General features: G+C 41.0%; 1 protein-coding gene across 2 annotated transcripts; it reads right to left on the bottom strand.

The window, feature by feature from the left end:
- Positions 1-4,554: 4,554 nt before the first annotated feature.
- TMEM106B (transmembrane protein 106B) lies at positions 4,555-27,375 on the bottom strand. 2 transcript variants are annotated; one of them, XM_053409856.1, is made up of 9 exons: positions 27,220-27,375; positions 23,087-23,157; positions 19,224-19,436; positions 13,650-13,713; positions 12,584-12,743; positions 12,317-12,457; positions 12,168-12,217; positions 10,812-10,865; positions 4,555-8,353 (listed from the first exon to the last, which is right to left on the bottom strand). In XM_053409856.1, the coding sequence occupies exons 3-9, from the start codon at positions 19,429-19,431 to the stop codon at positions 8,215-8,217; spliced, it is 816 nt and encodes a 271-aa protein (XP_053265831.1). In that variant the 5' UTR covers positions 19,432-19,436; positions 23,087-23,157; positions 27,220-27,375; the 3' UTR covers positions 4,555-8,214. The 2 variants fall into 2 exon arrangements, with proteins under 2 accessions (XP_053265831.1, XP_053265833.1); XM_053409858.1 differs by lacking the exon at positions 23,087-23,157.
- Between the last annotated feature and the right edge of the window lie 443 nt (positions 27,376-27,818).

Below are 27,818 nucleotides of genomic sequence, written 5' to 3'. Positions count from 1 at the left end.
CAGCCCCGTTTGCCTCCACTGTTGTTAGTGCAGCAATATCATTGCCAGTATCATTATCTGAAGCAAGGATGGGGGAAAATATGCAAAAAAAACCTGGGTGTACATTTCTAGATGGTCAACAATTTATTGTAACTTGTTTTTCTAAAAGCCTGGTTAGAAATATTTAAATATTTCCTGAACACAAGCAAAAGATACAGGGTTTAGTATACTACTTCTATCCCACCCCTTCCTCCCCACCCAAATGTCCTGTTTTGGGACCTAATGCTGGTTTTTGCTGGCAAAAGAACCACCAGCACTAAAAGCTTAAAGGTAAAGGACCCCTGGACGGTTAAGTTCAGTCAAAGGCGACTATGGGGTTGTGGCCCTCATCTGTCTTTCAGGCCGAGGTGGCCAGCATTTGTCCACAGACAGCTTTCTGGGTCATGTGGCCTGCAGGACTAAACTGCTTCTGGTGCAGCAGAACACCGTGACGTAAGCCAGAGCACACAGAAATGCTGTTTATGTTCCCGCCGCAGCGGTACCTATTTATCTACTTGCACTGGTGTGCTTTCAAACTGCTAGGTTGGCAGGAGCTGGGACTGAGCAATGGAAGCTCACTCCGTTGCGGGGATTTGAACCACCAACCTTCTGATCAACAAGCCCAAGAGGCTCAGTGGTTTAGACCACAGCACCACCAGTAGTACATCTACACTGATGAAGCCATCAGCACATGTTGTGGGGCCTCCTCAGTGGAGATGCAACTCCAGGGGTGAAGCTCTAACACTCCCCATATGACTTCCAGTCAGTCGAGCAGGTGGCAAGGATTGCTGTGTTAACAGCAGTGTTGGATTGGTCATATTATTATCTTGGTTCGATGTATGCTCTGCATGCTTACGGTACTCTTGTTCATTTTGTATCATTTTTCTTGTTTTCAAATGCTGTCTGCAAGATGCTCTGGAAGTTGTCAGACTGAAAGGAAGGTGTTTTTTTAAATGTTCTTTAATAAATAAATATATCAGATGCAGAATGCATATAGAAATGAATCTCTGTATTTTATAAGCTCAATTTGCAGTTGGCCTTAGTTATACAAGTCTGTTATTACTCGTATACTGTGCCTTCCCTTAAGCAAAGTACAGACTTTGCAAAGTTTCAGACACTAGTGTCTTGTGGATAGCTAATTTAGGTGAGTGGAAAGTTATTCACTCAGTTCTTGGCTTGAAGAGTTGTAATGCAGGACACACGCTTACTTTTGGGAATTTTCTCCTATCCTCCCAAGTTTTGGAACGTAAAACTAGAGTTGATTCATTCGACTGTGCTGTTGGCTACGTTTCTGCACATGCTGCAGTTTAAGTGCAGTGTGTTCTGGCAGCTCTGAAATGCTTAGGAAGGGACAAAACTACATCTCTCTCCCATTCCTGGTTCCTCTTGCCCTTCCCCAATCTACTCCAGAAGGTTGGATGAATGACCCAAACAGACTTGGGAGAGGAATGCACAAAGGGCACGGAAGGAGAGCAGCAGGAGAGGGCATCCCATTGCACGGACAAAAGTCCAAGTGCTAACATGACAGCTTCATTGGATACAAGGCTAGAGCTATAGTCCCTAAACCTGATCTCAAAGTGAATGTCCTGTGCAAAAAGGGGGAAGCTGGACTGCAGCAATGGAGTGAAAGGAGTCCTGTAAGGCTGAGCCTATCGCTGAAATAAATTTGCATACAATGCCAAGTTTAATATAAGGTACCCACTTCTCTTACAGTTAGCAGCTTAGATAGCTAACATTAGTTTATGCTGAATACACACGAGTTAAGTTCACACGGAATAACTTATATTAATTACAGCATATCTTTTTTGGAAGGTGAAGTGCATTCTGAATACCATGATTGGGCCTCAATCCATATTTGAGGAACTCAAGCAGATTAAAATGGCAATGTGGTTACTATTCTCATAGCACTGCAACAGATCATTCTAAGAGACCATTAAAGTAAACTGGATAAGCCTTTAAAAAAAAAAAGATTGCATACAAACACTTTTTGTATGGAATAATATCTTTTTGTACATGTACATTCTCTCTTTTTGGGCAATGCTTGATTTTTAAGTCCCTTTTATTAGGCAATCAAAAGTTTATGCCAGAGGCTGTACTATAAATTGTTCTTTTCATATTGTACCTCTTTTATTTTCCCATATTGCAGCAAAACCCAGTACATTTAATATTTCTATAGCCTTGAACAATTAATAAAAATATAATATGGGCCTTTCCTGTCTGCTTACATTATAAATATGTGCTTCACTAATAGGAATGTAAAGTATATGGCACCATCTATTGAGAGAAATCAACAATGCATGATATTTTGAGCATATCCTCACTGTATTATGTAAAAATTTATAGGACCAGAGTTAAAAAAGTAGCACGGAGTGAGATGAAGAGTTTGGAAAAGCTGATTTAGTGAAAGTGTAGCTTTGATTACCTAAACTGAAATAAAACTGAGGTGCTACTAAAGTCTACCTTGTTAAAGAACAACTAATATTTTCACCATTATTTCCTCTGAAAAGCACAAACACTAAATGATAGGCCTCAATACATGTTAAAAGAAAGCTATGAAACTACTGTTGGGATTTGAAAACCAATTCTGTGTGGAAAGTTTGTTAATAGTTTGCCCATAATCACACTTCAAGACCACTGACGTCTATCCCAGCAAAACAAAGCTATCTAGAAATGTGCCATAAGTGGCTTTTCTCTTGAGAAATTTCCCATTTGCATGGTGGGACCCCAACACTACATGGTGGAGCTCAAACAGTTGAGAAAATACATGAGTGACACATCTATGCAGACCGTGAACTATCTTGTACACTAATTTCTGTTCTACGTAAATGACTTCCTTCCTGCTATCTTCTCTTTCACTTTTTGGCAGCACCCGGCAACTGTTTGTAAATATAGGCACTAATTTAGGAGATAACTTTATGCACGGTGGTGTGTTCTAGTCCACAACAGCTTTCCTTTGCCAGCGCACAACAGGGTAGCAGACTTTTAAGGCTCCCGTTTGTGCACTGGAGAAGAATCGGACAGAAAAGGGGAACCAAAAGGATCAAAGGGGCGATGAGATGTTGTAGCGCTTGGTACTTTTTAGCTTAAAGGGTGAGAAAGTGGTGACACGACTTACGAAGTTACTCATGGCTTACAAAGTGACAAGAGAAAGTGGATGGAGAAAAGTTCTCCTCTCCTAACACTATAACTTATGGACATCCAATGAAGCTCAATGTTGGGACTATTCAGGACAGATATAACTATTTCTTCATGCAGCACCATATGGGACTGACTCCCACAGAGGTGGCAAGGATGACCACCCACTTGGATGGCCTTAAAAGAGAACTGGACAAATTCACGGAGGACACAAGGCTATCAGTGGCTACTAGCCACAATGACCATCTTCTTCCTCCACTATCAGAGGCAGTATGTCTGTGAACACCAGTTGCTGTGAACTGCAGGCAGGCAGAGTGCCGTTGCGCTCATGTTCAGCTTGCAGGCTTCCCACAGGGATCTGGTTGGCCACCATGAGTACAGCATGCTGGACTACACCATTGGCCTAATTGCAAACTTTTTGAGTCCACGGCTCCCTTGACCAACCACTCTTTTTCTGCAGCTTCCCTGTGACTACTTGCACTAGGATTTCATTACAGCACGTCTATAAGTGGGTAGACTAGGAATCTGAGATGTGTCTGGGAGGCAGCGAAGAGGACGACTCAAAGAAGGTTGGCCATCGTGGAGGCGGGATGGAAGAGAGAGAGAATGCAGGAAAATATGGGCTACAAGTTAATGAAAGGACAGCCCCCTGCTTTAACATTCCTCACGTCTCCCCAGGGTGCCACAACACACTGGTTGACAACCAATGGCCTAATCCAGAAATGTCCAACCTGTCGACTGTGATTGACAGGTAGATCCCTGGGTGATCACAGTCGATCACAGGATCCTTATCAATCTCTGGATGTATAAAAATGTGGAATGAATGTCTCCGCCCCCTACCCCTCACTCTGCCCCTTGTTGCGTCCTGTGTGCAATTGTTTGTTGTTTGCTCTTCACGTTTGCATGTTTATCTTTGCAATCATTCCCTAACAACTGTGGGCAATTGTTCCCAAAAAAAAAGCTCAACCACTCCGGGCAATCCTCCCCTTCCACCCCCCACGCTCCTCCTCCCTCCAATGACAATGTGTAGATCACTGCCATTTTTTTAAATACTTGGGAGTATTGGAGTAGAATGCAGTCTCTTGGGAGTTGGACGTACCTGGCCTAATCGAATGAGCCTCTACTTGCCCCACACCTGACACCACCAGTAGGACTCCTAGCTAACTTAAGTTGTAATCCTGCCCACACTTACCTGGGATGAAGTCCTAATGAATTCAATGGCGCCTTCTTCTTAGTAGACATTATAGGATTACATTGTGACATTCTTCTCATAAAATTCAACACTTCCCTTGGCAAGAATCAAATTAATTCGTGATATAATGTCATTCCTTTTCAATAAAAAATTGCAAGAGGATACAAATTATTGAAGTTACATAGAGGATCCCCAAAGGGATGTCCAAATAAGAGAACCGCATAGAGAAGTTTTATTTATCATGCTTCAAAACACTGCATACAGGTAAGTTTGCCACACAGAATTACAGGAACAATTACAATTTTGGAATTACAAAAATAGTTATAACCTTTTAGAATTTCTATACACAAATTATTTGCCTATGAGCACTATTAGTGGTTAATTAATGAGTAGTAAGTAGGTCATCAGGTTACTGCTTCAAGGTTTTATGTAGAAATTGTTAGGAAGAGAAAAATTGTAGGGCCTGCCCTACCTTTACCAGCTAAAAACATGGCAGCATAATGACAGATGTGCCACAATTTACCTTATGTTGGGCTAAAATGACAAGCACAAATTCAAGAATATTGACATGTAGCTAGTATTCTAGCCTTGGACACAGCACATTTAATCTCTAATTATAGCTGGTAGTCTAAATGTGGCACTGGCGTTCTGTAAGTACGACAGCACTCCATACTCAAGAAAAATAAAAGGAAATTTTTCCCCCCAGTTGTAGCAGCCATTTTTTATACCAACATAGCAATCACAATTTCCAGAAACAAGGCATTCAAAGACATGTGAAAGATAGCAATGAATAATGCCATTTTGATTCTGTTTGCACAAAAGAATTAGTTTTAAACCCGTTTTCATAAACCCTGTTGTTGTTTTATTCTAAAAGAAACTGCTTCAGATACATGTCAACTCCTCCTTCTCCCCAAAGCTCCATGGCAGAAAAGTTCAGTGCTAGCCCAAAGGAAAGCAAACTGCAATTTAGCATTATAAGGGAGTGCTGTGATGAATCTCTTGACTCCCAGCTCCCAACATGCAAGGAGAGAAGATTGAAAGCATCCAATTTCGGTTTTTGAATAAACCAGAGATTTCTGCTACATCCAAACATAGAAATGTGGTTTATTCTGTGATAAGGTTAAAAACAAAAACCCCAGGATCTCACAGCAGCCCCCCTCATATACCTCTAAATCATGTTTGGACTAGATCACTGTAAGAGGCCTACGCTTTATAGACTATGCCAAAAGTTTAATTACATTGGTGATGTATGAATTTCATCAAAGCGTGAGTGCCTAAGTAAAGTCACAAAATAGTACAGGTGTGTATACTGCCTACCAAAAAAAACCCCAGCCAAACATTAATGCTCTCAAAATTATGTTTCGTCTTGTGAGATGGAATGCAAGAGCATTGCCGAAAATTACATTTCACCAAACCACAAGTGCCTGGTTGCTGGATGTAAAACTTTTAAGGGGTGTAAAACAATCACTGTGTTTCGTTGTCACTATAGAGAGCTCAAGAGAATGTGTTCATTCCATTTGTTGCCCCTTGTCACAAAGGCAGTATATAAATGCATCAAATAAATAAATGAATTACAGAAGAGGCGTTGACCACTCAAGAGTTTATTTCTTAAATCTCAGCGATTTTACAATGTTATATTCCCTATCCTTTGCTTATATTTGTTGTGTTGGTCGGTTTGTTTGTTGTATTTTGATCAAAAAGCTTAAGACATTTTGTATTAAGAAAAGATTAATCTTCAGAATTGTAATATACTACTTCTGTGTTTGTATATTAAGTAAAACGTGGTTTTTAAGGCCTCACTCAGGATGCCAAATATAGCCCAATATTTATTTATTTTCATCCTGGAGTTGTCTCATGATTTTAATAAGGCTATTCATAGAGGCTCCACAGACAGCAGAAAGCATGTTAAAAAACCCCTGCTATGAGACATTTTCCCAGTTATGTTAACTAAGTTGATTCCAAAAATGTTACACAGCAAAATTCTAAATGTCTATACAAAGGCAGTATGCCAGTTTGTGACAATGTACTTACTCCTCTATACCAGAGAAATCTCAGGATTCAGAATCCCATGTAGGTTTTCTTTCCAATAGCAAAACTCATACCAGTTATTGTTCCCAAGCAAAGTGCATTATCCCCATTAACATTAAAAAGAAATCTATAAGAATTTACAAGTGTGGCTGTCCAAATCCTGTCGTATCAAGTCTATATATACATCTGTAAATGGAAAAAATATATGTAAGCAAAAAAATGGGCATATAAACCCATTGCTTTACTTGAGTTGGATCAAGTCCAGTATTTTCAAATTGTTAGTAATTAGCTTATATTTTATGAGCAGGGCCTAATACTGCAGCTGAGTTTTAGTATTCCTTAACCAACAAAACAGAGCTTATACAACTGAAAATACAGCAAATTGAAAATGTATCTATCTCAACAAAGCAATGACAAAATGATGTGCCTTTCACCAGTTGTCCAAGTTGGATGCAACAAGCCCTATCCATACATAAGTAGAATGACATGGGAGCTACTGTAAAACAGTTGCATGTCGTGTTATTATTAGAAAGGAAGTAATCCCTGAAAGGTGACCATAACCTACCACTGTAACAATTCTGTCTCCTATAGCAATTGCTTCCATTCTGAAATTACAAAAACATGGGAGTATGTCAACAGCTGTTTGTTAAACTACAACTCCCATCATCCCACTAGCTAGGGATGATGGGAGTTGTAGTGCAACAACAGCTGGGGAACCAAGTTTGAGAAAGGCTGTGTTAGCAAGTCAAACCATACTAGGACTACACCATTCATTCAGTGACCGCTCTATTCAGTTCAGTTAGAAGATAGTCAAAACATAAGCTCTTTAAGACAATGCAATTGCTTTGACCTATGGCAATTCTCAAATTTGATTTAAGTCAAAACTTGGTTGATTTTTCCAAGACATTATCAGTTTTGATTGGTATATTTTACATTCACTTCAAGCTGTCAGAGGTCTAGTTATGGTATTACTCAAATGACAATGAAGTGAACTTAAGCTTAAAATGCACAACACATTCTGAGATAAGCATGTTGACCTCTTTATATTGATTAATATGGAAAACACAAAACCCATAAAAACTCATTACAGATTTCTATAGTGAAGCTTTGAAGCACATGTATTATTTTAGGTTTTTTAAAAACAAAACCACATTTTAATACATTTTAGTCTTCATTTTGTACCTATTGCTCTGCAAATATGCAGCAATCTAGTGGTATTCATATATTCAATATACCCAAAGATTTCAAGCAAATTATGTTCTTTGTGGAAAAAACAGCAGTAACTTCGCCTATAATAAAAATTTCTAAGATCAAAATTCCAACACAGTGAAATCTGCCATATTGTTATTAATGCAATGTGTAACCCTCTATAATGCTGCAATACGGCCAAACTTCCTTCATTTAAAAAACCAAAAAAACCACCTTAGTCATACTGTTGGTGCGTTATTAGTTTACTTTCTAATACATACTTGTTAGCATCACAGCATAATTTATACAATTATATGGTTTCACTCTGACTTTTATAATCATGTACCCATTTTTCCATTTAGGGAAAATACAGATTTGCTGATTTAACAGCCACCCCTCCCCGCTTCCCCGTTGTAACAGTTTGACAGAATACTTACACATTTAGAGTGGAAAGGGGAAAGTTATCAAACGTGAATATATACAGTTTGACTTTTTGCTGCTCACGCCTCCAAAGTACAGAAGCCTTCAGGGCTGCTAAATTATATACATCCACCTCTTTAAGCAGTACTAGATATGAAAGTTCAACTTCAATGAGTAGTAGAAGAACCAAGAGTTAATCTTCTTTCCTCTTGCAGCCAGAAACTCTACTTCTTCTACTGAGGCGGCTGAAGTACATTTAGATACTCTGACTGTCCCAGCTGGTAAGTTGTGTTTCCACCGCAGTCAACATACTGGTACCGCTCCTGAGATATTTGTTCAGAGTGACCAAAGTAAGAGGTGGTCACAGTCACTCTTAAAAGGAAAAAAAAGGGTCAGGGAAGAGAGAACGATTAGAGTTTATACGTTATATACTACCTCAGCTTTTGGAGGTGAGGGGGCGTTCGCAATCATGACCATGTTGGTGGGGTGCCCATATTGAGATGAAAAATCCACTGGTGGTGGCACCAAGTTGGGTTGGGGGACTGTGGGGCCTCTGGGGAAGGCTTGTTGGGCCACATCGGGCCTGCAAACCCTTCGTTTAGTGAGGGAATAAAGATAAACATCTTTCACAGCTCCAGATTGATGTATTTGGCTAGCTCCTCCATGCCATCTAGCATATTCAACCCATCTTTGGTACCACCTAACAGATCAGAAATATCGTTCTTCCGCAATTACAGGATTTTCTGAGTTTATGGTGGTTTGACAGGGCTTTTCCTATTAGGGCAACCAACACACACTATGCAAACATTTACTTAATTTGAAAGTCCTTTAGTTTTGTTCCCCAAACTCCAGTCCTGCACTCGGTACCGTATTTTTCGCCCTATAGGACACACTTTTCCCCCTCCAATAATGAAGGGGAAATCTGTGTGCGTCCTATGGGGCGAATGCAGGCTTTCGCTGAAGCTTGGAGAGCGAGAGGGGTCGGTGCGCACCGACCCCTCTCGCTCTCCAGGCTTCAGGAAGCTATCAGCAAGCCTGGGGAGCCCACGGGAGTTCCCGCAAGGCTACCTAGGCTGCGGATAGCAGCCTGCTGCCCGGAGCGCGGGGCGCGCTAAAGCAGAGCGCCCACGCTTCGGGCAGATATCCGCAGCCTAGGGAGCCCTGCGGGAGTCCACCCTGTCAATCACCTGACATTTGGTGATTTAAGTGCTGTAGCTCAAGGCATCTCACAGACAGCAAGGTGCTGCTAAAATGGAGGAAAATTCCTTTTCTTTAGTAGCAAGGGCTTCAATGCAAACACCTTCCTGATCAGAGGTTTGGGTTAAATCCTGCTGAACAGAGCAGGATTTAAGCCCCAGGATTGTAACAGCCAAGGCTTTCTTAACAGAAATTACGGCTCTCAGTAGGCTGACTTCAGATTTCTTTTATTTACTGACATCCTTCTCTTCCAACAAACCAGGGTGGATTTGATTTAAATCAAATCGATTTAAATCACTAGCCAGTAAGACTTGATTTAAATCATTTTTTACAGACTCATTCTTGCTGGTATCATCTTAATATTTACAACCAGAGGAAGGTTTCATTTTGGGAATAATAAATTTTCAGAGTAGTTTTTAACTGTTATATCGAAAATTACTGATTTGGTTATACTATTGGAAATACATAAGACCAATAGTTATAAAATTATTGTGATGTTTAATAAGCTAACTTTATATTTGGAAAACTTTTCTGCTGTACTTTATTGGAAGGAGAAAAATAATCATTTCCTTAGTAACAATTTAAACAATTTATTTAACTAAAACAAAAACATTATAGCATATGCATCCATGTTTGTTAACTGATGTGGTTAAACAAAACAAATCCTTATTTCCTGATGAATAGCCTTTGGACTACAATGTAACTTAAATAGAAAACTATCCTTACAAAGATTTTTCCTCCAAAAGCATTTTATTTTAAAAATCCAATTTAAATAATATTTAAAAATCTTATTTTTTTTATTTCAAATCATTGATTTTCATCCACCCTGCAACAAACTAAACTCTGTTTTTCACAAACTGTAAAGAAAAGGAACAAAAGAGAAGAAAACCCTAGCTGCTGTCACTTTTCATGATATTCAATGAGAGATAAAGAAAAAATATGTCATCATACGCCTCCTCATCTTATCTGAGGTCACTCCCATACCATTGCTCTTAATGGAACACCACCCCACCCCAATCATTTGCTGATAAGCAAAGAGTTGAATCCTGCTACAATGGTTGTGGGAAACCCACATGCACAGCCAAACTGAGCATGATTTAACACAGGGGTCAGCAACCCGCAGCTCCGGAGCCGCATGTGGCTCTTTTACACCTTTGCCGCGGCTCCGGGGCGGATACTAGCGAGGGGAGGAGGCGCATTGTGTGCCCCGACACTCCCCACTGTTTTAAATGTCGCAATGGTTTTGCGGCTCCCAGGTTTTTTTTCTTCGGTCCAAGTGGCTCTTTTTGTCTTAAAGGTTGCAGACCCCTGATTTAACACCATCTAATGAAGTGATGCCACCCATCCATCAGAGTGACACAAGTTGATTGACAGGCAGATGTGGCTTTAGAAAACATGGCCTCACGGGCCAAACTGGAACTGCCAGAGGGTCAAAAATTACCCACAGAGCAAAGGTTCCCCACTCCAGAACTAAAATTATAATCAGAGCTGACACACTGAAGTTAATGGACCTAAGTTGGTCGTGCCCATTAATGGCAAATAGAAAGTACTCTTGAGTATTACGAATGTTGGATACAACCCATAGTTTAGAAAGTTAGGGCTCTGTGTAAATGCAAATGCAAAATATACTTACTGCATCATGACTACTATGTTGTGCACTTTGATAGAGAGTAAGGTGCAAAAATCACTGTAAGAAAGAAAAAAAGTAATGTAAGCATAATTAAAAGCTAGCAAGGCTAAAACAAACACGCCAAGTTCTTAATTCTAACTAGTGATTCCCCTTAGCTCAATTGGGAATGGGCTTAGGTAAAACGAGGTACTTAACAAAAATTGGTTGATGGCAGGAATGGGGCTTGAGCCGAATACAAATTTATCCCCCAAACTTTTGAAGTCAGAGTGACAGAAGAAAATGGGAGAAATTCAGATTGCTTTCCTATGAGTGCTCCCATGCCAGGGGAGGAAAGAAAAAAGGATGGTCCCAAAGAACCAGAGATTAGGCAGACTGTATGGCTGGTTTGCACACAATGCCAACATGAATAAGCCATGGCAAGGTTTGGGGTTGAGCACTCCTCTGCTGGCACACAGCTGCAAGAAGACAGAAAGCTTTCGTTTCAATATTTAACTAACTTCAGCTTAGCATGTCTAAACCTAGACAGCAGCTGATTAGTTTTAATAACAGCTTACTGAAATAAGGCACTGCATTGGGTTATTTCAGTAACCCATAGTTAAGACTAGCTGTTTTGGGGCAGGATGCTATACTACAGTTAGTTAAAAATGAAAGCTTCCAATCTCCTCCTTGTGACAATTACCGGGGGGGGGGCAGAGAGTACGAGCCCAAGGCTCAACCAGGTTCATTTAAATCTAGCAATTATGCCTATACTTGAAGGAGTTTTGCCTAAGGAATGTTCAACAGTTAAAATGAAAAAATGGAGGGTGAAAGGGGGGGCTGGAAGTGAGCCTAATGGTCAGGTGTAGAGGCCACTTTTGAACAGGAAGGTGCTTCTCTTATTTCTGCTGGGCTGTCCAGCAGTAATCCCTGGACAGATGCACTCCAAGAGGTTAAGCTCTCTTTCCTATGCTCTACCCATCCACTCCCCCAGCTAAAGACGAATAAAGTCAGAGTGATGCCACCTGAACCTGAACACTTTATTCCTTGGACAAATTTCCTTCAAGTATAGACATACAGTTGTACCTCAGAAGTGGAACGGAATCTGTTCCGGAAACCAAAGTACAGCTTCAGATGGGCTGCAGGAAGCTCCTTCAGCCAACTGGAAGCCCTGTCGGACGTTCGGGTTCCAAAGAATGTTCGCAAACTGGAACACTCACTTTTGGGTTTGCAGCATTCGGGAAGCAAAACGTCCGAGTACCAAGGCATTTGACAACCAAGATATGACTGTAATTGCTAGCTAGGGGCTGAGGATACCCTGCAATATTTCATTGTGGGCCCCCTTCTTGTGTGTCAGTGTACTCTAGAGAGCCAACCACTTACAACATGTAGCTCATTTCATCTTGTATAACTGTGGGCACCATATAATCGATCTGGAAAAAAGAAAAAGAAAGATCAGGATAAAGAATGTGAAACGAGATGACTGCTGCACATTCAGCCATATGGTATGGAATTAAGTCAACTACACTTACTTGTTTCATGTCCAGTGGGCCAATGTGAGTGTTATTGCTCAGCCGTGCTTTCCCAATAACAGTCTTTGAAAACTGCACCTGCGCTGTAATGTTTTCAACTTCCACCGAATAATAATTGTTGTTTGTGATGTTCAATGTGTTCTACAGAAGAGATTTTTTTTTAAAAAAATTCTAGATTAAAGAGAAGTCATACGCATCTCAACGATCCATATACAGTAAAATGCTAACCACAGAAGGAAGCAAAAGAGAACTTAACAATGAACATACCGTAATATTTAAGTATATTATGCGCCTCTGTGCTTCGTAACTGACATATACTGACTTGACTCCAATGTATTCAACATCAATTGATCGAGGAAATAAGAAAAATACTGCCAGCCCAGAAAGTAGTAAGCATACAATTACAGAAGCAGTAACGTAAAGTTTTCTGCAGGAAAGAGAGAAGAGACAGGTTACCACTGTAGATACATAGATACATACACTATATATATATATATATATATATATATATATATATATATATATATATATATATATAATACATTCTTGGAGAAGCTGCGCCAGACTTGCTTTGCCCTTCACCATTCACCTATTCTAAAGCAAATTGCCGTTTTGAACAGAGCATGTAGTGTGCATACGCTTTTTCGCAAATGCTTGGCTGCATTCTACCTAAATCCTGCAAGTATGGGAGCAAAGAGACCCAGCATAACAACAAAGCCTTCTGAGGGCCAGATCGCCCTCCCCACAAGATCGTTATGCACAGCGCATTAAGACCTTATGCACAGCCACTGCAACATGGTTCTGCACTTTCCCACTCAAGGCAGAGCTAGGTTTATCTGAGCCATCCTATGATTTCTAACAGTTGGACAAAGCATCTTAGATATATATATATATATATATATATATAGATATATATATATATATATATAAAATGGCAGAGAAAACCCAATGGTATGAATGAAAAAGAGTGGCACTGATGGAGGACCACACCTTGGATGCCAGCTTTCTTCACTGAAGTCCCTGAGAACACTACAATGACCTGAACCATAGTAAGCACCTCCCCTCATATCCACTCAGAGGAACATGACAATGCTTCAGTGTTGATAGAACTTTGTGACAATATTCCACAAGAACACTTCTAACAAAGCAGCCACCTATCACCACACACACAAAAAATGGCTTATGAGGTTAATGGAAATCGTTCTCGAGTACTCAAAAGTCACAGAGTGAACAGCATCCGAATTGCATCTTTTTATTCTAGATTTGGATAGACCAAACCCAGCTTGAATAATTCATGGACAACACATGTTTATATTGCTTCTGTAAAACTTACGTTCTTCTTGGCCTCAGTCTCTGATCACTGTATGGAATCAGGGCAACAAGCTGATTTTCCTGACCTACAAATAAGAACATAACTGTTCAGTATCTTGAGTTTCCACCCATGTTCGATGCAGCTAAAAAGAATCAATAAAACGTGTAGCATCCTAGGATGATAAAAATGACTTGTCTGCAGTACTACAGCTCTGCACTGAATTCTTTCGCAGTCTAGTAAATTTAAGAAAAATGTGCAATAAAACTATCAAGAGACAATTTCTTTGAAGGAAATTTGTTGCAGAAGAGAACTGGTTTGGGGTTTTTTGACACGCCACTTCGCTCTGTGCTGCCTTTTCATCTGTGGCATAATGCCTCTGAAGGCTTCTCCCAAGAGGACTCCTGTCTGCACCTGCTTTCTTTTTGGTGCCAGGTGAAAACCTTTTTATTTGCCCATGGCTTTCAGAGGTTTGCATTGTTTTAGACTATATGCATTTTATGCTTTTATTTTATTTAGCTCTGCCTTGCTTTTATTGTGTACTATATTATGGATTTAGTTTTGAGAACTGCTATGAGAGTTTGGGTGGAAGGGCAGCTAATAAATATGTTAAAATAAATAAGATAAAATGGCAAGTAAGATAAAATGGCAAGTAAGGCTGAAAAATGCAAGGGCTACACTGTACCTGACAAGACAAGCATGTACAAGACAAGCATGGCAGATCACAGACCATAGCTGCTCCCATCACGTAAGCACCCTGTTGTCCCAATTAGGTCAGAAAATTATTTGCTCTTTACCTTTCATCAGAGTTCTTACTTTCTTTTTCAGTAGTGCCTCTTGTGCTTTGAACTGCTACATTATAATGAGAAATTCAACTGGTCCCACTTTCCATGACTATGGTTGTGTGACAAGTAGCGCTTACTGAATGTATCACCAATATCCAGCAGTTCTAAGTGTGCAAACATGCGCACGGCTAGTGATGTTAAATTCTCGAGAATAATCTTTGGGAGAATATTATTGAGAATATTCTCAATTAATGAGAATATTAGAGAATTTTCATTTAAAATAGGAGAATATTCATTTTAATTAATTGAAAATGATATAAAAACCAGTTACTAGCACTAACTAAGAATATAGAAACGTTTAAATCAAGGCCAGCTCACATTCTGTTACACATAATTGTATGGGCCTGGGTTATTTTAAGTGTATAAAGCATTAAAGCTACTTTCTGTAAAAATAATAATAATCATAATGTATGGCCAAGGGTATAGAATTGCTAAAAATAAGGTCACACCAAAATAGAAAAAAGGCTATTACATATAGTTGAAATACATACGGATTCAAATGCTGATAAAATTAAATGACTAGCATTTTTAAAACTTAAAAAAAAAGTTTTCTGTAGCTCACATTTTAGAACTGCCAATGGTGAATGACACAATGCCCAGTAATATAAATGGATCAAAATAAAATCATTATTCATTACTTACACTGGCAATATCACAGCTTGGCTTATTATTTACTAGATTTTTAAAATGTGGGTTGTAAAACTGGTTCTTACATTAGAATTTACGGTTTGTGGAGAATATTCTCCGGAGAATATTCTCTCCTCACATCACTACACACGGCTCAGAAAAGAGGTGCAAAGCATTTCACTGCCCTGAATAAAAAGGGAGATTTCCATTTTGGGTGTTTCCAGATAAGAGTTTATTGGGGAAATCAGTCCTGCTCATGCACAAACAGTTATTCGTAGCATCCGCATGATATATTTTTTAAAGAAGTATTTAATCAGGATTCCCCCTCCCCTTACTGCAGAAAATCTGATCACTAAAAAAACAACAACTTGTGATTCATCCACAATCACTACTTCTGTGGATGCTCATCGGCAGCTTTGGAACAAGGACAAAGATGGCAATGCTAAGAGGATAGGAAGCTCAGGTTAGGGTGGCAAAAGGATGAGAGAGGAACTGTCAGAGGCTGTAAGCTTCTGAATACCAAGTTTCCTGCTTGGCAGGGGGTTGGACTCGATGGCCCTTGTGGTCTCTTCCAACTCTATGATTCTATAATGACTTGCTGGAAACTGCAGGAGAAGAGTTTGTTGTGCTTGCTGGCTTCCCATAGGCATCTAGCTGGCCACTGTGAGAACAGGATGCTGGACTAGATGGGCCTGTGGCCTGATACAGCAGGCTCTTCTGGTGTCTTTACGTCTGAGAAGCTGGAACTCAAGGAAAGGGGAGGCAGAAGAGGCAGGGAAAGAGGCACTGAAGGAGTGGGCGGAATTAATTGGTAATCAGAATGAGACATGAGGATAAACCCTCATGCAGATTCCTTCCCACAATAGAAACAAGAGACATTTGGGTGCTCTTCATGGATCCTGGGGGTAGGGAGTGTGTGGTGGACAGTAAAAGAGCTGGCAAAACATGGGAATAGTAGGGAGGCTTGAGGCAACAAGCTTTTATGAATCTGCACTGAGTATTGAAGTAGCCAGTCAAATCGTTGGCTTCAGGCCTCTATCGCTTTTGAGTTGTGTACTCTTGTTAACAAAGATTTTGGCAAAATGTCAAGAAAGCAGGCTGCAAAATTGCAATTACGCATAAATCGGCTTCACACGGGAGCCTGCATGGGGCAATGGGCTGTGTTAACATCTGACAAGGACACATAGGCTCAAATCCTCACGCAGAAAGGGAACTTGCTGGTTTACTTCGATCAAGTAACACACATACACACTCAGACTAACCTACTTGCCACTTATTGCCTGCAAGACTAAAATGAGAGAGACAAACTGTCTAGGGAACTTTGTTAATGGGCCGTATAGAAATTTTGTACACAAATAAATGTCTGCCACCCTGGGCTCCTTAGGAGAGAGTGTCAGTTTGCATTTCTTAGTACAGAAAGTACTGAACTGATGTGCAGAGATCTTTCCTATTCTAATTAATTCAAGAGGGTTCTGGAAATCTTCTCTTTGTGAAAGAAACAAGCAGAAGGTTCCTGATGTTTGGGTTATTCCTTCAGAGAAGCTGAGTACAGCTGGCTTAGACTAGTTCTGTTACCTCTTCTGTCAAGGTCATGCAGACTATAAAAGTAAGGCCAGAAGGAGCCTGGGTTTCACTTTCTCTTTCTGTCTCTCTTTCCTTCTAGTGTGGTGTTCTGTATATAGTGTTACGGTTTAGTCTTATTACAAGTTATTGTAAGCAGTGCTTTTTTTCTTTAAAAAGGTTTAGGAGTACTTTCATTCCGTCTGAGACTCGGGAAACACTGTGACAACAAATGAGGCCGCCATCAGAGGTAGTAACAGAACCGACAATTCATCGTGTTAGAGAAAAAACTATTTTTTGTAGTTTCTTCTCCCGTTAAGATTCACAAAATGTTTAGGGGTATGCGTACCCCTGCGTACCCCCAGAAACAAAAGCAACAATTGTATGTTTAAGTTAAGTCTGCTGCAACTGGATTTATTATGGACAGTGCCAATCCCGAATGTACTGGATTTGTGACCATTATGCTCATTTGCCTTCAGTAGCAGTAAAGCTCTGCTGGATGAAGTACAATTGCCTCTGGTCTATTTTGGGGGAATCCTACAACGTGTTTAGGTTTTTAAGTATACGTTTAGGTTAAGTATACGTTGAGGTTCTACTGTGGATCAATACTGAATAGAATTTCCACAACAGAGACACAATATAAAAGGTGGTGTTGTTGTTTAGTCGTGTCCGACTTTTCGTGACCCCATGGACCAGAGCATGCCAGGCACTCCTGTCTTCCACTGCCTCCCGCAGTTTGTTCAAATTCATGTTAGTAGCTTCGAGAACACTGTCCAACCATCTCGTCCTCTGTCGTCCCCTTCTCCTTGTGCCCTCCATCTTTCCCAACATCAGGGTCATTTCAAGAGAGTCTTCTCTTCTCATGAGGTGGCCAAAGTATTGGAGCCTCAGCTTCAGGATCTGTCCTTCCAGTGAGCACTCAGGGCTGATTTCCTCAAGAATGGATAGGTTTGATCTTCTTGCAGTCCATGGGACTCTCAAGAGTCTTCTCCAGCACCATAATTCAAAAGCATCAATTCTTCGGTGATCAGCCTTCTTTATGGTCCAGCTCTCACTTCCATACAATAGTACTGGGAAAACCATAGCTTTAACTATACGGGCCTTTGTCGGCAAGGTGATGTCTGTGTTTTTTAAGATGCTGTCTAGGTTTGTCATTGCTTTTAATTTTGTGACTGCTGTCACCATCTGCAGTGATCATGGAGCCCAAGAAAGTAAAATCTCTCACTGCTTCCATTTCTTCCCCTTCTATTTACCAGGAGGTGATGGGACCAGTGGCCATGATTTTAGTTTTTTTGATGTTGAGTTTCAGACCATATTTTGCGCTCTCCTCTTTCATACTCATTAAAAGGTTCTTTAATTCCTCCTCACTTTCTGCCATCAAGGTTTTGTCATCTGCATATCTGAGGTATCTCTCTACTTTTAGACCCTAAAATTAAAATCTGCCTAATTCATTCTGTGCTCCTATGGAAAGAAAGGTCCTACATAAACAGGATGACTAAACAAACAACCACTGAATATGTCTTCCACCCTACCCTCAGCTTTTAATTTTCATTGGAAATTTTCAATGGACATTATATTTAGTATTTTGTTTAGCTTGCTGCTGGCTTCCACCCCCCCCAAACCGCTATAACATCTATGAATTAATAATTTTCATGGCACCGCATGTTCTGAAACCTATGAAATGCTTTTTTAAAAGTGCAAACCCTTTCACTTATTTTGTTAAAATGACTGCAGTAATTTCAACACATTGTTTTCTGCTACTTAATCCAACAAGTTTTTTTCTCAAACTTCATTCAAAACATACTTTGCTGCAGGCTTTAAGTTTAGCCTTCTGTATCAATAGGATCCATTGTTTAGAACTCACCCCTATTAACGTATAAGCAATTTATATTTATGTAAATATACTGGTATATTGAGTAACATTCGCTTCAGCTACCAGTTACATTATACAATATACTAGCACCATATTAAGGAATTCCCAGTTGTACATCAGCATAACTTTAACAAGTAAGCACAACTCTACAGAGGCCATCCGATAAAAGTTCTAACATTTCCAAATTTAAAAATGAGAAAAAATAACTTTAAAATGGTAAAAGGATATCATAGACCATGACTGGATGAAAAACTAAGCCGTAGTTTGCTTTAACAATGGTTTGTTGAAGAAACCAGAATCCTGCTCACAGATAATAAACCATGGCTTGTTTTGCCTGGTGTTGACTGATGGTTGCCTTCTTGCATTGTGAATGCCCAGCTGCCATATTTGCAACTGAAAACTGGCAAGGTATCACATTAGTATTGTTTAAAAAGTTCAATGTGATTTTCTATGAATTTGGTGAATAAAGCAGAGAGAGAAAATCAAAGGACCCAAATCCAAGGTTATCCTACCATAAGTCTTTCAATAATATTCTTAGGTACAAAAAAAGGCCAGCAAAACCTATCAGTACTCAGTCATCATACACTTTCTACAACAGATAAGCATAAGAACTAATGGGGACTTGAAGAGGAGGAAGACAAAAACATATTTAGCACTTTATCATTTAGACTGTTTCATGCATTTTAGACATACCACGTGGAATTCTCCCTGTTCCCTGGCATGTGGGACATGTGACGCTATCTCTTCCTGTGAATTCAACATATGGGAACTGTGACACGTCTCCATTTCTTCCATCTTCACTGTGAGATTCTGAGTGAACTAATCCCTTCCTCATGTTGTCCGTTGACGAAACCCCATCTTCTTTAGATCCATGTAAAGGCATTGAAAGAGACTTCCCCATGTTTGCTGGTAGGAAAAGTTAAGAGGCAGACTTTAGACCCTGAAGGCATAAACACTAAAACTATGGTTCAGCTTGCTGAGATAAACCACTGCCCACCAGGAAAACATTCAGGGAGACTTGCTTGCAACTTGTTAGCAGGGAGCCTAGAAAAGGAGGCAAACTGCCATAATCATGACTGGCTCAGTTCAGATGTAATATTTAACTGTGACTGATGCAAGCCATAATTTGCAAACCTCAGACATTGTGGTCTCCCATCCTGGTTTGGTTGCAAGCCAATTCTTAATCACAGTTGAAGTATTCAGTTGCAACACATAATCTCAATTAAGGAAAACAGTTGTTCAGCATTATGTCTGTGAAAGGCTGAGGAGGTGTTTAGTACTGTTTTGTTGTTATTTTATATTCTGTTGGAAGCCACTCAGGGTGGCTTGGGCAACCCGGTCAGATAGGCAGGATATAATATATCATCATCATCATCTGCTTTTTCTGATTGGGGAAAAAAGTTATATCGTTTCAAGAATTATTACCACCCATACATTCATTTTATGATAATTATCCCAAAAGTTTCTAGTTGTGTGCAGAATCTTTAGTTATGGGGAATACATTCTTCATAATACCTACCTCTTGGTTTTCTTTCAGTACTATGTATGTTGCTGCAAAGCTACTCATGTGTTCCACTCAGTACACTAATCCTACATTTGTTCCTCACAAATCATCCTGACAGCCAGAAACCAGAACATTTAAATATTGATCTGAAATCCTGGAATCAGCTGTCTCCGAGAGAGCCATCTGTAAGTACATTAAACATGTAGGGTCGTCAACTTTTTAAGATAGGGCTCCTGTGAATTGAAATCCACAGCAATGTTATATGTGTTCTCGGCTGAATGGGCTATCCCTGCTTTGCTTTTACTCTGCTTCCAGAGATGGGGAACCGGCGGCCCATCAAACGTGACCACTGGCCATGCTGGCTAGAGCTGATGGAAATTGCAGTCCAACAATGTCTGTTCCATTTCCCTGCTATACTTGCAGAACTTTGACTAACGGAGCCCAGAACGGGGCTGGGGGCAGTTTGAAATGAGTAATGAGGTCCCTCTACCCAGCTCCCCTAGCTAAGCTGGCCTCCTGCTGACTGTGAGTGTTGTCTGTGGGGTGTTGGCCGGCAAAAAGCTTCTAAGTAGGACATTCTGGAGGCAGGGAGCAGGTGGGGCTGAGCTGGCCCAGGATGCCTTGGATCCCAGCCAGTTACACTGCTATGTGATGGCATGGGCCAGATCCAGGATGGTGCAGCTGCACGCACCCACACATCTTCCTCTGTGCATGGCAGGCCTGCAGGTACAGCGGTGGCCTTGCTGCTTCATACAGCTTTGCCGGCCAGATTGCAGCCTAAAATTTCCTGGACTATGGGAAGACTTGCTGGGTCAGGGTTTAAAGTCAGCTGAGTTAAAGATAAAACAGGCAGTTATCACACTGGACATTTGGACAGTGTGCTAGCCGTGATAAGACAACTACTTGAAACGAAAAATAAACTTCAATTCAGGTACATCTGTGAGGCTAGAGGAATTGTGAAACTATGCATTAATGGAACTAAGAGCAAGCCAGTATCTGATATGGTTAGCTTGGCTTGGACCACTGTATTTCAGATAGATAGATCAAACTGTATCAGAATAACTATGAATTTGATTATAAGACTGTGCACGTTAACCTGGGAATTAATCCTTTAGAACACACATAATAAGACTGTAATACTAGGGCTGCCATATGTCTGGAATTTCCCAGACATAGCCAGGATTTGTCTGTTGAAAATGGCGTCTGGGTAGAATTTCCGAAAAGCGGCTAAAATATCCGGGGAAACGTGGGCTTATGGCAGCCCATATCTGAAGTGTTGATTTTCCTAAGAAAAAAGTGATTTTCACTTTTTTATGGCAACCCTATGTAACACTGAAGAGGTGCTGATGAATCAAATATTTAAAAAACAGTTGTAGCAGTTTGCTCTGGTCCACAAAAACAAAACAAACCCTATGTAATACTGAAGAGGGGCTGCGGAATCAAATATTTAAAAAACAGTTGTAGAAGTTTGCTCTGGTCCACAAAAACAAAACAAACTGACCCAAAATGCAAGTGGGACACACAGCAACCTAATGCCTAATCATAATTTAATGCAAACTAATTATAGTAATGAGCTTAAGCTCTGCTCATAATATATTTCTTTCCAGAATCAAGTATTCAGAGTCCTAATCAGTGACAGAAAGTTTATTTTGGGTTGCCTGGGATTTTTCCTAGCTATACATATGTAAATAATTCCTTACTGGAAGGCTTCCCATCCACCTATCAAAACAAATGGAACTCACAAAAGGTCATAGTCACCAGCATTTTAACCCTTTCTGCATTTTCCCAAGAAACAAAATTATTCATTAAAACTACCTGAGAAAATGAGTATAATTTCCACAACACCCAGATTAAAACAGCAGTTTGTTCACCTTTCTATATTAATAACAATGAATGACTAGGGCTACAGCATCTTTTTCACTAGAAAAGAAACGGAGATCAAGATTTATATGTAAGCCATTTTCAGAGGAAACCCATTTAAAATGGAGGTAAGTTGTCATGACCTGCTTAAATCCATTAATTTTAATAGGTCTGCTCTGAACATGACTTACATACAAACTGAAGTTATAATCTCAGTGCATATGTAATATATAATGGCTGCTGATGCAAACCACAATTTGCAAATTACTAATTATTTAGCATTCATCAATCCTCTGAGAAGAGGGAGGAATATTTAATACTCTGTAATATAAACGCAAGTAAGAAGCTCTATGATGAATCTTAGATTTCTAAACTTGCCAGAGCCAAAGCATACATAAGATGACAGAAGCCTTGTAAACAGTAGACACCAAATGTCTCCAAGACCTAATTCAAGAAACAATTATGGAGCGAAGGAAGGAAATCAGATATAGCAAGGATAGATATGCAGCAACTTCTAGATATGTATCCCTTTTAGGCTGCAACTAAGAGGAATAAACCTTACTAAACTCATCAGCAGTTACTTCTGAATAGATAGACCTGAATAGGACTGCAACGTTAAGCCTGCTGCAGCAAAAACAAAACCGTAGCACTTTAAAGATGGAAAGAAATATGAAAAGCAAAGGTAGTCATGTCAGCACATAATAACAATCCCTCCAAATCCACAAATGGGCAAACTTTTTATTGGGAGGACCAACTGGAATGTTGCAGAGTAGCATGCAAGCTTTGGACTTGCACCATACAAAAAAAAAGAGGGGGCATTTAATCTACAAAAAACCGCATGCCATAATAAATATGCATTACATGTCTTTAAAAAGCAGCCTATCTTAATAAAAGATGTAGCCAACCAGGGGAAATTTCAAGCAAATTAAACCCCTCTCATGATCCCTGCAAACGATCCTCAGCCAAACCCCACCTCCCCTCTGCTTCTCATCCCTCAGGTAACAGTGCTGGGGTGTGTGTGTGTGTGTGTGTGTGTGTGTGAGAGAGAGAGAGAGAGAGAGAGAGAGATGTACACACAGGTGTGTGGTCGGCTAGTCCCATCCCTCCCTCTGCTATCACCTGCCCCTTCCCCAACAGCCTCGCTCCAGAAGGCAGCAGGTGTGCAGTTTCTTTTTGGCTCAGCCTGCCTCACCTGCGTCCCCTGGTCGCGCTCCCTCCTCTTCCACCGCCTTTCTCCTCCTCCTGCAGGTATGGGCGCTTCACCTGAAGGGACAAAAACGAGACATGGAAGACCTTCCAGAAGCAGCCGGCATTAAGTTACGGGCAATTCAGTGAGAAAAGCAAGCAGTGAAGCAATCAAGTTGCAGGTCAGTCGCCGTGCAAACACACCACGCAGCGCGGTGCCTTGCGCGGGGCCCGGGGTATTTTCTCCCTCCGTGTGACGTAGCCCGGCAGAAGAAGCTCCAGAGGGGAGCCCCTGCTCTCCCCGTTTCTGCAGGGATTTCTTTTGTCACACCAACACACGCACGGCTCTGGTGCCCAGCCTAGCTGCGCGGCTTGCAAGCTGCAACATCAGGGAATGCGCACGCCATTAAAATAAACAAAAAACCCCCATGAAAGTAGCTCCGGTAGGTTGCTTCTCCCTCTCTCCTCGGGACCCAGGAGACGAGTTTCCCCAGAGAGGCGGAGGAGGGGGTTGTTTTGCAAAATGGCTGGCTTTATGGGAGATGTAGTAGGATGCTGAGCACGAGAGTGAGCATCCAGGACTACAGCTCCCAGCATGCTCTCTGTTTCTCTTTCCCCCCTCCCTCCTCTCAGCTTTTCACATACTGTACTGAAATTAAAAGAGGGGTCCTGTTTCTTTTCTGCCTCTCACCCCCATTCCCGGGCCTGCCCAAGGAAAAAAAAAGTCACTTGAGTTTGTATGGATGAGTCTAAAAATTGTAAGATGCAGGGCTTACAGGTTGCAACATCCTGCAACTACAGGCCAGGGCAGAAAAGAGCAGGGAGCTCTATGTGCATGTGTGTGTGGTGCCTACCCACGTAGGGTTTTGACATTCAAATTGCCCTGTGCTTAATAAGTAGTGAGACGAGAGCAATGCATATAATGAGCAATTTATTCTCAAAAAATCCCAACTCTGGAATTACTGTTTTCATTGCAAAGCGTTTTAAAGAGGGAATTAAAAATATGTAATATAGTGTATAAATAATAATACGGAGCATAAAGCAGATAAAATATAAAAATCCATTAAAAAACAAAGAGTTTGCTCAGTACACATCCGCTCACTCAATACCTAAACAAATTCCACATCCGCTAGCACACCAGGTTAAACACATAGCATTTGGCCAAAATGGTACCGTTTGTTTGGCAGTTGTAGTATTATGTTGATAGTATATTGTATAATTTTACATTAAGTTGTACTTAAATGAAGGTTGTTTTGTTGCATTTTGAAATCCTTCAGGCTGGGATTGTGTGAACAATTAAGAGTAGGTTAGAAATAATTTTATATTGTAACCACCCTGTTTTTCCTCAGATGAAGGGCAGTATAGAAATTTAATAAATAAAATAATTTAAATAAGTAAAACATATTATGTGGTACTAGAGCTTAAACTTTCTTCAAAACAGCTCTTGTTCCCAAACTTGGGGGAGGATCATAGTTCAGTGGTAAAGCGCGCACTTTGCATACAAAATTTCCCAAGCTCAATTCTACATGGGGCTGGGAAAGATACCTGCCTGAAATCTTGGGACAATACTGGGTTAAATGAACCAAAGAGTTTGGTATAAGAAGAAATTCTTGCCTGAAACTCTGAGTGCCAATCCGTGAAGACAATACTGAGCTAGATCAATCAATGGTCTGATTCAGTAAAAGGCAGCTTCCTTAGGTTTATGATTACAGTAAAAGCACTTTCTCAAATCCAAATAAATAAGATACTCACAGAAGGACTGTTTCTGCTGTGGGAGGGGTAGATCTTTAAACAGCTTAAATTACAGTGGTACCTCAGGTTAAGTACTTACCGTATTTTTTGCACCATAACACTCACTTTTTTCCTCCTAAAAAGTAAGGGGAAATGTCTGTGCGTGTTATGGAGGGAATGCCTACGGATGGCATGCCTACGGATTTTCCTCCTCTAAAAACTACATGCATGTTATGGTCGGGTGTGTGTTATAGAGAGAAAAATACGGTAATTCATTCCAGAGGTCCATACTTAACCTGAAACTGTTCTTAACCTGAAGCACCACTTTAGCTAATGGGGCCTCCTGCTGCTGCCGCACCGCTGGAGCCCGTTTTCTGTTCTTATCCTGAAGTAAAGTTCTTAACCTGAAGCACTATTTCTGGGTTAGCGAAGTCTGTAACCTGAAGCGTAAGTAACCTGAAGCGTATGTAACCTGAGGTACCACTGTATCTTGGAATTCAAATAGTGGTGTGAAAATAAAGAACAGGGATGCACATCAATGAGGCATGCATCTCTCAACCCCATGAGGGGAAGCAAAAATAAGCTGCCTCCCCAAACACTGTAGCATTCCAGTTCAGATCTTAGATGAGCAGATTAGTCCTGAATTTCATTGGGTAATTTAATATGCCTAGGCTGCTGAGGTACAGGATGAGGTGAGCAAGAAGCTACTCATTTAGACCTGGAGCTCACCTGTCTCCTGTTGCCGAGCTATGAGGGGAGGGTGACTTTCCAATCATTCTACTCTCCCATATTCCTCAATGGAATTCTAATTAGTTAAAGAAGGCTGTAACAGAGTTTGGTTTGGGTCACAGAAGCAATCCAAACTGCTATACAATGAAACTGAAACTGCGCAGCAACTTAGCACTTAATCATTATTTTAGTAGAACAAAATTTATTTAATTAATTCATTAAGCACACTTAACCCCTTTTATTTTATTTTAAAAACCTTCAGAGGTCACTGACGTATAAAGACAAAAGAAAGTTAAAAAGGGATTCACAAAAATGCAGTTCAAAAGCAGGAACAGTAAAATGCAACAGTGCCTCAAAGGCACAGAGTAATTATATTATGGAGAGGAAGAGCCATTTCCAATTCTCAGGTTTCAGAACCATATCTGAATTCATGGGAAGCTCACGTGTTTTTTTCCACCCGCTGTGGTGTATCACTTCACACCCAAATTATGAACACACCTGTACTGATGCACTTCTCTGCAACTCTAGTAGAGAGTGAGTAATTATTAGTTGCTTGCTCCAGATTCAGAAAAATAAAGATTTTAATTATTGTGCAATGAGAAACTGCAATGCAGACTCTTCCTCAATACAGAGGAAGTAGAGAGGAAGTAATGATTTAGCATTTCTTAATCTACTGTACCATTGGCAGGAGCCCTTAACATCTACCTACAATATAAATGCTTGTCTCAAGAAGCGCTTTAGTTAGCATTAGATTTCAGACACCCCTTATATACAAACCCTGTATCAATATATTATTTCTACTAATACAGTAACTGAATTTATATACTGCCGTATACCCGCAGGTCTCAGGGCGATTCACAGGATAAAATCAGAATATAAAACCACAAAATACATAATCAAAATAAAAACAACAACCCAATGACCCAAGAGAAAAGCTGGGACCCCACATTTGCTCGTCCAGGGCAAACAGAAAATGGGAGGTAAACGTAATTAGGCACCGAAATGCTGAGGCTTAACTCCAGAAAGACGCGAGAAAGGCGGAGGGAAAAGGAATACATGACACATGCACACCTCGAATCCTGGGAACTGTAGCTTACACTCGCAGAGCTATTGGTTACCAGCACTACACTTCCCAGGATTTCTTTAAATGTGTTTTACATGTATGTTGCAAGAAGGGCCCGCCAGTTCCAAGGCCTTCCCAAACCTAACCCTCTCAGAGGCCCCGAGAGAAATGACAGGGCAGCAGCACAACTCTTTCCTCTTTCGCCCCCCAATCTGCGCTCAAAGCAGGGAAACTGATACCTAGGAAAAGGATGTATCTGTATTAGGATGGCGGCCCAAATTCCCAATGGATTGCCCCATCGCTCCCACTGGCGATGCATTTATTTATTCCTCCGCTCCCGGCTTTTTCTTTTTTCTTTTGTTTGGCAGCGCTCCTGCGCACGCACGCAGACACACAAGCCCAGGATGCGTGCAGGCCGCGATCCTTCCCTCCCACCACTCTGGGCCAGGGTTGCTCGTCGGAACGCGCAGCTGATACCATAAGCAGAAAAACAAACCCATCCGTGCGCGTGCGCGCTCACGCACCCAAAGGTGCCCCGACCTCCCCCTCCGAGCACCAGGCTAGCAACACCCGTTTGCCCAGCCCTCCTTCCTCGCCCAGCTCTCCCCGAAACTCACCGCACGCTCCCGAGCCTTTTCTCCAAGCGAAAGGAGCGCGGCTTGTTTTTGTGGGGCTTCTTTCTCCCTTTGGTTCAGCGCCTCCCTCCGCTCCCGGTGTAGCAACCTAAACAGCTGCCCGTCGAGTTCTACGGCGAAAGGCGACTGAGCATGCGCCGTAGCAGACGCTGAAGCCCTCTGCCCTTCCTTTTTGCCCATCCTTGGAATCGGAGCTCCGTCTGCCGAGCTGAGAGGCGTACGCCCAAATCTAGATAGGGAAAGGCGGAGTGGCTCAGGGCCGTGCAACGCCTGATCTTGGAAACGGGGGGGAGGGGGGATGCAGGCGGAAGGAAAAAGCAGCGGTATTTGCGTGAGCAAAATAATAATTATAATGGGGGTGGGGAGCCAAGGATGCTCCACGTAGCATGCTCCTTCCCTTTGCAGTCATCGTCCTAACTGACTGTCATTAAGGAGAACTGGCTGCAAAAAATATACAGGGAGGGAGGGGTTTGGCCATCACAGGAAGAGGATGTGCAGGTGCTTGCAATGACATGGCAGCATAGAAGAAGGGTGAATAACTGGATTTCAGTTATCACCTTTGAGATCACAATTCTTTTATG

This window comes from Podarcis raffonei, chromosome 12 (assembly GCF_027172205.1).
Source record: "Podarcis raffonei isolate rPodRaf1 chromosome 12, rPodRaf1.pri, whole genome shotgun sequence".
NCBI lineage: Eukaryota > Metazoa > Chordata > Lepidosauria > Squamata > Lacertidae > Podarcis > Podarcis raffonei.
This window is presented reverse-complemented; position numbering and strand designations above follow the sequence as displayed.